Source organism: Mobula hypostoma, chromosome 18 (assembly GCF_963921235.1).
Source record: "Mobula hypostoma chromosome 18, sMobHyp1.1, whole genome shotgun sequence".
Lineage (NCBI taxonomy): Eukaryota > Metazoa > Chordata > Chondrichthyes > Myliobatiformes > Myliobatidae > Mobula > Mobula hypostoma.
In genome coordinates, this window is record NC_086114.1 from 4,436,834 (window position 1) to 4,449,947 (window position 13,114).

The window sequence follows — 13,114 nt, forward strand, 5'->3', positions numbered from 1 at the left end:
CACAGAGATATTTGGTTCTGCGCTTCCCGCTCCCTGGATTACAAATATTAAAAATAGTAAAAATTAGTAAATGTTAAACATTTAAATTATAAATCATAAATAGAAAATAGAAAAATGGAAAGTAAGGTAGTGCAAAAAAACCGAGAGGCAGGTCCGGATATTTGGAGGATACGCCCAGATCCGGGTCAGGATCCGTTCAGCAGTCTTATCACAGTTGGAAAGAAGCTGTTCCCAAATCTGGCCGTACGAGTCTTCAAGCTCCTGAGCCTTCTCCCAGAGGGATGAGGGATGAAAAGTGTGTTGGCTGGGTGGGTCGTGTCCTTGATTATCCTGGCAGCACTGCTCCAACAGCGTGCGGTGTAAAGTGAGTCCAAGGATGGAAGATTGGTTTGTGTGATGTGCTGCGCCATGCTCACGATCTTCTGCAGCTTCTTCCAGTCTTGGACTGGACAACTTCCATACCAGGTTGTGATGCACCCTAGAAGAATGCTTTCTACGGTGCATCTATAAAAATTAGTGAGGGTTTTAGGGGACAGGCCAAATTTCTTTAGTTTTCTCAGATTAAACTCTGCTATTGCAGTTCGATTGATGGATACAGATATATCAAGTGTTCACTCCAAAGCAAAAAATGATTTACCAACAATAGTTTTGATCAAGGCCTTTTTTATCTTCTCCACTGCCACACACTCCTGCCCTGTAGAAAATGTTTAAAATTATGAGAGGCTTAATAATTTGGATGGGAAGGGTCTTTTCCCCAGGGTAGGAGAGTCCAAAATTAGGGAGAATAGGTTTAGAATGAGATGGGCCAAAGGCAAGTAATTGGAACTAGCTGGGTGGTCAGCAATGGATTGGTAGGGCCGAAGGAACTACCATGCTGTTTGCACTATAAATTTAATTGTAATAATAAATGCAGTGGTTTTGCCATTGTACCAACCAGGGTTCTTGGATTAACACTGGTTACCCAGCTGAACATTAACACTTTCTTTTACCCCTGTCACAGGTCACCCAACCCCATGTACCTTGGCACGTTTACTGCAGGGATCTTCCATTCTCTGTATTGCTTCTACTGCAAGATCCTGCCAGATATCCTTTCTATGCACTGTTGTATTTAACAGGCTTAAAGCGATGGCTTAGCATAAGTCATACTGCCATACGATTTTATCTACCCGTAATGGATTGTACCTACCCATAAAGTTGTAGAGTCCTTGAAAGTGACGCCATTAGAGACAAAGAAACATAGGCCCGCAATGCTGTGCTGAACATTAGTTGTCAAATCAGTTCGGAGTTGAACAAGTGTGGGTAACTTCACTCACCTCAATACTGAACTGATTCCACAAGTTACGGACTCATTTTCAAGGAGTCAACAACTCCTCCTCAGTATTACTTATTTATTATTATTTTAATTGTTTTTTTTTGTATTTTTAGTTTGTCTTTTGCACTTTGGTTGTGTGTAGTTTTTCATTGATTCTGTTTTTTTTCTCCTGCGAAACACTACAGAAAATGATTCTCAAGGTAGTATATGAAGACGTATATGTACTGTGATAGTGGGTTCTGAAGAAGGGTCTTGGCCCGAAACGCCATCTATTTATTCTTTTCCATAGATGCTGCCTGGCCTGCTGCGTTCCGCCGGCATTTTGTGTGTGTTACATTGAACTTTATAACTTTGGATAGCCAAAGGTGGCTCTGTGGTAGAGAATGCAGAAGAAAGTCTTCCTTCCTCTGGCTCCTTTCACCTCTATTTCAGAATGTCCCAAAGTGATTCAGAGCAAATGCATTAATTGTTATCCACATGGTGCAGGGAAGCATTCAATTCAATCTATCTGAATAGTCCCATGTTTTCCCCATGGCCCTGTACTTAAGTATTTTCAGCATGAACTATTGAACTATTTAGAATCAGAATCAGGTTTATTATCACCAGCAGGTGGTGTGAAATTTGTTAACTTAGCAGCAGTTCATTGTAATACATAATATATAAGAAAAATAAAATAAATAAAAGTAAATAAATAAGTAAATCAATTACAGTATGTGTATATTGAATAGATTAAAAATCGTGCAAGAACAAAAATAATATATATTTTAAAATGAGGTCGTGTTCACAGATTCAATGTCCACTTAGGAATCGGATGGCAGAGGGGAAGAAGCTTCCTGAATCGCTGAGTGTGAGCCTTAAGGCTTCTGTACTTCCTATCTGATAGTAACAGTTATAAAACAATATGCCCTTGGTGCTGGGGGTCCTTAATATTGGACGCTGTCTTTCTGAGACACCGCTCCCTGAAGATGTCCTGGTACTTTGTTTAGATAGACCTTTCAGTTGATTAGTTAGTTAGAGCTTTATTGTCATTGCTGAGGACAACAAGATTATAGTGTTAATCCATTCAGTGCAAAATAGTAAACTGGTATTTCAATTACCAAAAACACAATGCTACATTTAAAATATCGTCTGACTTATTCAGAATGTCATCTAAGTTGATGCAGCTCAGATAAAAAAAACGCTCCATGTTGCTTTTAGTTCTTTTACATGTGTTAAATCTGTGTCCTATGATGTTTGACTGGAAACATTTTCTCCTCATTCACTGTACACTCAGTGGTTGCATTAAGCAGCGGTCCCCAACCACCGGGCTGCAAAGCATGTGCTACCGGGCTGCGAGGAAACAATATGAGTCAGCTGCACCTTTCCTCATTCCCTGTCACGCACTGTTGAACCTGAACATAGGGTTGCCAACTGTCCCGTATTTGCCAGGACATCCCATATACTGTATTGGGCTAAATTGGTTTGTCCCATACGGGACCGCCCTTGTCCTGTATTTCCCCCGCTATGGTAGAGCGTTCCTATGAAACCTTTCGTGCCGAAATGGCATAAAGCGAAGAGCAATTACCATTAATTTATATGGGAACAATTTTTGAGAGTTCCCAGATGCAAAAAATAACCTACCAAATGACACATAAAACCTAAAATAACACTAACATATAGTAAAAGCAGGAATAATATGATAAATACACAGCTTATATAAAGTAGAAATAATGTATGTACAGTATAGTCGGGAAGATTAAGCCAAAACCTATTTGTGGGGAAAAAAAATTGGCACATACACGTATGCGCACGTCACATATGTGCACACAGGTGCCCGCGCAAGACTTCATGGCCGTGGTAGTCTTTCTTGGGGTAAACACAAGTGTCCTGTATTTGACTGCTACTTTTGTCCCTTATTTGGAGTGAGAAAGTTGGCAACCCTAACTGTAAAAGACTTGTTGAGGTGAGTTTAACCCTACTTGAACACCCCCCCCCGCCCCGGGTCGGCCAGTTTGCAAGAATATTGTCAATATTAAATCAGTCCGCGGTGCAAAAAAGATTGGGGACCCCTGACATTAAGTACAGGAGTGTACCTAATAAAGTGGCCACAGAAGTGCAACTATTGTGGTCTTCTGCTGCTTCAAGGTTTGACATGTTGTGCATTCAGAGATGCTCCTCTGCACACTGCTGTTGTGACGTGTGGTTATTTGAGTTACTGTCACTTTCCTGTCAGCTTGAACCAGTCTGGCCATTCTCTTCTGACCCCGCTCATTAACAAGGCACTTTTACTTACAGAACTGCTGCTCTCTGGATGTGATTTCTTTGTCGCACCATTCCCTGTAAGTTGTAGAGACTGTTTTACGTGAAAATCCCAGGAGTTTCTGAGATACTCAAAACACCCGACTGGCACCAACAATCATTCCCCGGTCAAAGTCACTTGGATCACATTTCTTCTCTATTCTGATGCTTGGTCGAAATAACAACTGAACCGCTTGACCATGTCTGCGTGTGTTTATTTATTCAGTTCCTGCTATATGATTGGCTTATTAGATATTTGCATTAATGAGCAGGTCACCTAATACCTACTCTGTATCTGGTGTACCTAATAAAGTGGCCACTGACAGCTTGTAGGGAGATTGTGAGGAAGGCTAGGCAGATGTTAGAGCAAAGGTGCACGCCGAATTAGGTTTATTATCACCAGCATGTGTCGTGGAATTTGCTAACTTAGGGTTAGCCAGATGGTTTGAAGTGTGTCTATTTTACTGTAAGGAATAGCATAAACAAGTTGGATGAACTTAGAGCGTGGATCAGTACATGGAATTATGATGTTGTGACAACTACAGAGAGTGGGATATCTCAGGAGCAGGAATGGCTGCTAAGTGTGCCAGGCTTTAGATGTTTCAAAAAGAACTCAGAGGGAGACAAAAGAGGTGGGGGAGTGGCATTGCTAATTAGGGACAATGTCATGGCTGCAGAAAAGAAGGAAGTCACGAAGGGATGGTCTACTGAGTCAGTGTGGGTGGAAGTCAGAAACAGGAAATGGGGCAATAACTCTACTGGGTGTTTTTTAGACCCTCCAGTGGTAACAGGGATATCGAGGAGCAGATAGGGAGGTAGATTCTGGAGTTATGCAATAGTAGTAGAGTTGTTGTGATGGGAGATTTTTAACTTTCCTAATATTGATTGGCATGTCTGTAGAGCACGGGGTTTAGATGGGGTGGAGTTTGTTAGGTGTGTTCAGGAAGGTTTTCTAACACAGTATGTAGATAAGCCAACTAGAGGAGAGGCTGTACTGGATCTGGTATTGGAAAATGAACCTGATCAGCTGTCAGATCTCTCAGTGGGAGAGCATTTTGGAGGTAGTGACCACAACTCTATCTTCATCATAGCACTGGAGAGGGACAGGAGCAGACAATTTGGAAAAACAGTTAATTGGGGTAGGGGGAAAAAGACCTTGGAAATTGTGGGGATGACTTATAGCGGACTGAAACGCTTGAGCATATAGACATTAGCAAAGAGAATGTGCTGGAGCTTTTGAAAAGTGTTAAGTTAGATAAGTCACAGTGACTGGACGAGATGTACCCCAGGAAGTGAGGGAAGAGATTGCTGATCCTCTTGTGATGATCTTTGCGTCATCAATAGGGAAGGGAGAAGTACCGGAGGATTGGAGGGTTGCAAATGTTGTTCTCTTGTTCAAGAAAGGAATTAGAGATAACCCAGGAAATTATAGACCAGTGAGTCTTACCTCAGTGGTTGGTAAGTTGATGGAGAAGATCCTGAGAGGCAGGATTTATGAGCATTTGGAGAGACATAATCTGATTAGGGATAGTCAGCATGGTTTTGTCAAGGTCAGGTCGTGCCTTACGAGCCTGATTGAATTCTTTGAGGATGCAACAAAACACATTGATGAAGGTAGAGCAGTGGATGTAGTGAATATGGATTTCAGTAAGGCACTTAATAAGGTTTCCCATGTAAAGCTTCTTCAGAAAGTAAGGAGGTATGGGATACAAGGAGACCTTGCTTTGTGGATCCAGAACTGGCTTGCCCACAAAAAGCAAAGGATGGTTGTATATGGTTTGTATTCTACATGGAGGTCGGTGACCAGTGGTGTTCCACAGGGATCTGTACTGGGAACCCTCCTCTTTGTGATTATTATAAATAATAAAGAAGTAGAAGGGTGATGACACAAGTTGGGGTGTTGTGGACAGTATGGAGGGTTGTCAGAGGTTACAGCGGGACATTGATAGGATGCAGAACTGGGCTGAGAAGTGGCAGATGGACCTCAACCCAGATAAGTGTGAAGTGGTTTATTTTGGTAGGTCAAATTTGAAGACAGAATATGATATTAATGGTAAGACGCTTGGCAGTGTGGAGGATCTGAGAGACCTTGGGGTCTGTGTCCATAGGACACTCAAAGCTGCTGCACAGGTTGACAGTGTTGTTAAGAAGGCATATGATGTGTTGGCCTTCAGCAACCATGGGATTAAGTTCAAGAGCCATGTGGTAATATAGCTATATAAGACCTTGGTCAGACCTCACTTGGGAGTATTGTGTTCAGTTCTGGTCACCTCACTGCAGGAAGGATGTGGATACTATAGAGAGAGTGCAGAGGAGAATTACAAAGATGTTATGAAATTGCAGGGGCCCTGGCAGATATATTTAAAATGTCAGTGTCTACGGGTGAGGTGCCGGAGGATTGGAGAATGGCTCATGTTGTTCCGTTGTTTAAAAAAGGATCGAAAAGTAATCCGGGAAATTATAGGCAGGTAAGTTTGATGTCGGTAGTGGGTAAATTATTGGAGGGAGTACTAAGAGACAGAATCTACAAGCATTTGGATAGACAGGGACTTTGTAGAGAGAGTCAACATGGCTTTGTGCATGGTAGGTCATGTTTGACCAATCTATTGGAGTTTTTCGAGGAGGTTACCAGGAAAGTTGATGAAGGGAAGGCAGTGGATGTTGTCTACATGGACTTCAGTAAGGCCTTTGACAAGGTCCCGCATGGGAGGTTAGTTAGGAAAATTCAGTCGCTAGGTATACATGGAGAGGTGGTAAATTGGATTAGACATTGACTCAATGGAAGAAGCCAAAGAGTGGTAGTAGAGAATTGCTTCTCAGAGTGGAGGCCTGTGACTAGTGGTGTGCCACAGGGATCAGTGCTGGGTCCATTGTTATTTGTCATCTATATCAATGATCTGGATGATAATGTGGTAAATTGGATCAGCAAATTTGCTGATGATACAAAGATTGGAGGTGTAGTGGACAGTGAGGAAGGTTTTCAAAGTTTGCAGAGGGACTTGGACCAGCTGGACAAATGGGCTGAAAAATGGCAAATGGAGTTTAATACAGACAAGTGTGAGGTATTGCACTTTGGAAGGACAGACCAAGGTAGAACATACAGGGTTAATGGTAAGGCACTGAGGAGTGCAGTAGAACAGAGGGATCTGGGAATACAGCTACAAAATTCTCTAAGAGTGGCATCACAGGTAGATAGGGTCGTAAAGAGAGCTTTTGGTACATTGGCCTTTATTAATCAAAGTATTGAGTATAAGAGTTGGAATGTTATGATGAGGTTGTATAAGGCATTGGTGAGGCCGAATCTCGAGTATTGTGATCAGTTTTGGTCACCAAGTTACAGGAAGGATATAAATAAGGTTGAAAGAGTGCAGAGAAGGTTTACAAGGATGTTGCCAGGACTTGAGAAACTCAGTTACAGAGAAAGGTTGAATAGGTTAGGACTTTATTAGGAAGAATGAGGGGAGATTTGATAGAGGTATATAAAATTATGATGGGTATAGATAGAGTGAATGCAAGCAGGCTTTTTCCACTGAGGTAAGGGGAGAAAAAAACCAGAGGACATGGGTTAAGGGTGAGGGGGGAAAACTTTAAAGGGAACATTAGGGGGGTCTTCTTCACACAGAGAGTGGTGGGAGTGTGGAATGAGCTGCCAAACGAGGTGGTAAATGTGGGTTCTTTTTTACCATTTAAGAATAAATTGGACAGATGCATGGATGGGAGGTGTATGGAGGGATATGGTCCGTGTGCAGGTCAGTGGGACTAGGCAGAAAATGGTTCGGCACAGCCAAGAAGGGCCAAAAGGCCTGATTCTGTGCTGTAGTTTTTCTATGGTTTCTATTTCTATGTTGCCTGGATTGGAGGGCATACCTTATGAGAATAGGTTGAGTGAACTTGGCCTTTTCTATTTGGAGCGATGAAGGATGAGAAGTGACCAAATGGAGGTGTGTAAGATGATGAGGGGCATTGATTTTGTGGATAGCCAGAAGCTTTTTCCCCAGGGTTGAAATGGCTAACACGAGGGAGCATAGTTTTAAGGTGCTTGGAAATAAGTACCGAGAGGATGTCAGGGTACGTTTTTCCACACAGAGAGTGGTGGTTGCGTGGAATGCACTGCCAGCGACAGTATTGGAAGTGGATACAATAGGGTCTTTTAAGAGCCTCTTAGATAGGTATATGGAGCTTAGAAAAATAGACGGTTATGCGCTAGGGAAATTCTAGGCAGTTTCTTGAGTATGTGACGTGGTCAGCACAACATTGTGGACCGAAGGGCCTGTAATGTGCTGTAGATTTCTATGTTCTATGAAACCTTTTGAGATTGTGAACACCCCATCAAACCTCACTGTGTGTTTCTCGTTGGGCATTTGAAATGAATGAGCCTTCAGCCATCCCCTTGGCCCTTCAGTGAGGCTGTATTCCTTTTATTTCCTTGCAAACCCCACAGCCTTTCCAATGCCTTGGTATTCCTCCATCATTGCTGCTTTTCAGTGAAATAAATGTGGATATTGCGGTCACATTAAAGAGAATGAAGTTCAAAGTACATATATGTCACCATATCCATATACTACCCTGAGATTCATTTTCTTGCAGGCATTCTCAATAAATACCAAGAATCAATAGAATCAATGAAAAACTACACACAAGTACATGGATAAGCAACCAATGTGCAAAAGACAAGATCGGAAATTACAAAAAGAAAAACAAAATAATACTAATAAATAAATAATATTAAGAACGTGAGTTGAAGAACCTTTGAAAGTGAGTCCATAGGTTGTGGAATCAGTTTAATGTTGGGGTGAGTGAAGTTATCCACATTGGTTCAAGAGTCTGATGGTTGAAGGGTAATACCTGTTCTTAAACTGGTGGTGTGGAACTTGAGGTTCCTGCACCTCCTTCCCAATGGCGGCAGCGAGAAGAGAACCTGGCATGGATGGGGGCCCTTGATGATGGATACTGCTTTCCTGTGACTCTGCTCTGTGTAGATGTGCTTCATGGCTTGGAGGGCTTTGAGTTTAAATACATGGGGCTTAAATAAGTACCTGGATGGGAGGGGTATGGATGTTTATGGTCCAGGTGCAGGTTGATGGGATTAGACAGAATAACAGCCCAGCATGGACTAGATGTGTCACAGGGCCTGATTATGGCCTGTAGTGTTCTGTGGCTCTAAATACCCTTCCTCTTTCTTGCGGCGTTGCATATTTCCGTTTGCAATTATGTAATGCTCCACGACTATGATCTATTTAAATTGTTGCATTATGCAGAAAGTAGATCTCAAAGATAATTCCCAAACTGAGCCAAAAAAGGGTGAGACTATTCCTTGACTAATTACACCTCTCTGGCCAGCAAAGATGCTGCTGTGTTTCATGACAATGTTGGCAACCCTCCTGTTCTGGATGTTCATGAAACTGCTAACGAAAGACCCTGGGAATCTGCGAGAATCTGACTCTGCGACAAAGTACTTAACGATCGCTCAGCTGATTGAAACAAATGAGAAGCCATCCAGATTCTGCATTTATTGTGAGGTACTGGCTGGTTCCATGCAGACATTTTTCTCTTGGTATTATTTGGTTCCAAGAGATAACTCCAGGTATTCTAGATTTGTCCAGAAGTATGGAGTTAAGAAAGGAAGACACCAGTGCTGTTGCTCCCAACATTCCACCACTGTATTACCTCCAGCATCACTACTATTTTCAGCCATACCCTGTAAAGCTTTAAATTTCAAAGTCTGCAAACACAAGGAATTCTGCAGATGCTGGAAATTAAAGCAACACTCCCTTGTCCATTCGTCCCCCCCATCCCTCCCCACTGATCTCCCTCCTAGCACTTATCCTTGTAAATGGAACAAGTGCTACACATGCCCTTACACTTCCTCCCTTACCGCCATTCAGGGCCCCAGACAGTCCTTCCAGGTGAGGCAACACTTCACCTGTGAGTCGGCTGGGATGATATACTGCGTCCGGTGTTCATGATGTGGCCTTCTGTATATATTGGCAAGACCCGATGCAGACTGGGAGATCGTTTTGCTGAACACCTACACTCTGTCCGCCAGAGAAAGCAGGACCTCCCAGTGGCCACACATTTTAGTTCCACATCCCATTCCCATTCTGATATGTCTATCCATGGCCTCCTCTACTGTAAAGATGAAGCTACACTCAGGTTGGAGGAACAACACCTTATATTCCATCTGAATAGCCTCCAACCTGAAGGCATGAACATTGACTTCTCTGACTTCCACTAATGCCCCACCTCCCCCTCATACCCCATCCGTTATTTATTTATATACACAATTTCTTTCTCTCTCTCTCCTTTTTGTCCCTCTGACTATACCCCTTGCCCATCCTCTGGGTCCCCCCCCCCCTTTTCCTTCTCCCTGGGCCTCCTGTCCCATGATCCTCTCATATTCCTTTTGCCAATCACCTGTCCAGCTCTTGGCTCCATCCCTCCCCCTCCTGTCTTCTCCTATCATTTCGGATCTCCCCCTCCCCCTCCCCCTCCCACTTTCAAATCTCTTACTAGCTCTTCCTTCAGTTAGTCCTGACGAAGGGTCTCCACCCGAAACATCGACTGTACCTCTTCCTAAAGATGCTGCCTGGCCTGCTGCGTTCACCAGCAACTTTGTGTAATTTCAAAGTCTGCATAAGTTCTTTGGAATTTTTAATTCAATTTTAGAATTTGAACAATCGTGGCACATTCTTCATCGGCCATGTTCCTCGTTAATTTTATGACTTGAATTTATTTTCATTAGGACTGTTGTTTTTAGCACTAATTAAGTTTCAAGTCAGTACTAAAACAAGTCATAATCATCTGTATAAGTACATATAAGTGTAGGTGGAACGAAAACCTTGCAGCAGTATCACAGGCACATAGTATATTAACAACATTCACCAGAAAATCTTAACTTAAACAATTTTTACAAGAAAGAACAAAATGAAACCAAAAAAATACCCATTTTAGTGCAAAGTTGTAGTTTTGATAAACTAATGATTAGGGATCAGGGATAATGGGATTGAGAGGGATAATAAATCAGTGTCCACTGTGGAAGGCACACAGAATGCCAGATGTTGTAGTGTGTGAAGGAAGAGAAGTGGGTGCAGTTACTGTTACAAGGGAGAAGGTGTTCAAAATGCTGAAAGACCTAAAAGTACATAAGTCACCCGGACCAGATGAACTGCACCCTAGGGCTCTGAAGAGGTAGTGTTAGAGATTGTGGCAGCATTCGAAATGATCTTTCAAAAATCATTGGACTCTGGCATGGTGCCAGAGACTGGAAAATTGAAAATGTCAATCTACTCTTAAAGAAAGGAGAAAGGCAGCAGAAAGGAAATTATACACCAGTAAACACAAAATACTCTGCAGATGCTGGGGTCAAAGCAACACTCTCAACATGCTGGAGGAACTCAGTAGATCGGGCTATTTTCTAAATAGGAGAATATCCAAAAATCTGAGATGCAAATGGTCTTGGGAGTCCTTGTGCAGAACTCCCTAAAGACAAACGATCATTTCCACGGATGCTGCCTGACCTGCTGAGTTCCTCCAACGTGTTGTGATTATAGACCAGTAAGCCTGACCTCGGTGGTTAGGAAGCTGTTAGAGTCAATTGTTAAGGATGAGTTCATGGAGTACTTGGTGACACAGGACAAGATAGGACAAAGTCAACATGGTTTCCTTAAGGGAAAATCCTGCCTGATGAACTTGCTGGAATTCTTTGAAGAGATTACAAGTAGGACAGATAAAGGGGATGCAATGGATGTTGTATATTTGGACTTTCAGAAGGCCTTTGACAAGGTGCCACATATGAGGCTGCTTACCAAGTTAAGAACACATGGTATTACAGGAAAGTTACTAAGATGGTTAGAGCATTGGCTGATTGGAAGAAAGCAGCGAATGGGAACAAAAGGATCCTTGTCTAGTTGGCTGCCAGTGACTAGTGGTGTTCCGTAGGGGTTGGAGTTGGTGTCTTATGCTGTATATAAATGATTTAGATAATCAAATAGATGGCTTTGTTGCCAAGTTTGCAGATGATACAAAGATTGGTGGAAGGACAGGTAGTGTTGAGGAAACAGATAGGATGCAGAAGGACTTAGATTAGGAGAATGGGCAAAAAAGTGGCAAATGAACTATAATGTTGGAAAATGCATGGTCATGAACTTTGGTTGTAGAAATAAATGTGCGGACTATTTTCTAAATAGGAGAATATCCAAAAATCTGAGATGCAAATGGTCTTGGGAGTCCTTGTGCAGAACTCCCTAAAGACAAACTTGCAGATTGAGTAGGTGGTGAGGAAGGCAAATGGCATGTTAGCATTCATTTCAAGAAGCCTAGAATACAAGAGCAAGGATGTGATGCTGAGACTTTATAAGGCACTGGTAAGGCCTCACCTTGAGTATTGTGTACAGTTTTGGTCTCCTCATCTTAGACGAGATTTGCTGGCATTGGAGAAGGTTCAGAGGAGGTTCACAAGGATGATTCCGGGAATGAAAGGGTATCATACGGGGAACATTTGATGGCTCTGGGTCTGTACTCGCTGGAATTCAGAAGGATGAGGGGGGGATCTCATTGAAACCTTTCAAATGTTGAAAGGTCTAGACAAAGTAGATATGGAAATGATGTTTCCCATGGTGGGAGAGTCCAGGACAAGAGGGCACAGCCTCAGGTTACAGGGGCGTCCATTCAAAACAGACGCGGAGAAATTTCTTTAGCCAGAGGGTGGCGAATTTGTGGAATTTGTTGCCATGTGCAGCTGTGGAGGCCAGGTCGTTGGGTGAACTTAGGGCAGAGATTGATAGGTTCTTCATTGGATATGGCATCAAAGGTTACAGGGAGAAGGCAGGAAATGGGGTTGAGGAGGAGAAAGAAAAGGATCAGCCATAATTGAATGGCGGAGCAGACTCGATGGGCCAAATGGCCTAATTCTGCTGCTATGTCTTATGGGTTGTGGCAGTTGTCAAGAACACAATGGTTGAAAGGAAGTAACGGTCATTGAACCCGGTGGGTGGGACTTGGCTTCTGTACCATCTTCCTGATGGTAGCTGTGAAAAGAATGGCCTGGCCCAGATAAAGCATACCCTTGAATGCTGTGCATCTTGTCGCACAGATCCTAAGCAATAAAACAGTGTTTGCTCCACTTTGACAGAACTTTTGATCTATAACTCCATTAGCTAAAGAAGCAGAAATAGGCCATTCCACAATCAGATTCCTTCTGTAGCTCTTTACCACTTCCAGCTATCATCTACCAGCTTCTTACTTCTCCACCCACCTACCTTCCCCCTCACGTAGTATCACCTATCACCTACCGACTTGAACTCCTTCCCCTCCCCCCACCTTCTTATTCTGGCTTCTTCCCCCTTTCTCCAGTCCTGATGAAGGGTCTCGGCCTGAAATGTCGGCTTTTTATTCTTCTCCATAGATGCTTCCTGACCTGCTGAGTTCCTCCGACATTTTGTGCATGTTTTGAACTGTTCTTTTATTATTTGGAGGAAGGTCTATTGGAGTCCTTCTTATTTCTTAAAATTCTGTCTACTTATTTCT

At 42.7% G+C, this 13,114-nt stretch overlaps 1 protein-coding gene across 1 annotated transcript in view; it reads left to right on the top strand.

Annotated features, from left to right (window-relative positions):
* The window catches only part of si:ch211-223a10.1 (uncharacterized), a 39,433-nt gene that overhangs the window by 20,924 nt on the left and 5,395 nt on the right, over positions 1-13,114 (top strand). The window contains exons 8-9 of the mRNA XM_063070344.1: positions 1,001-1,083; positions 8,918-9,108. Of these exons, the coding sequence (XP_062926414.1) occupies positions 1,001-1,083; positions 8,918-9,108 (274 nt within the window). The remainder of the gene's footprint in view (positions 1-1,000; positions 1,084-8,917; positions 9,109-13,114) is intronic.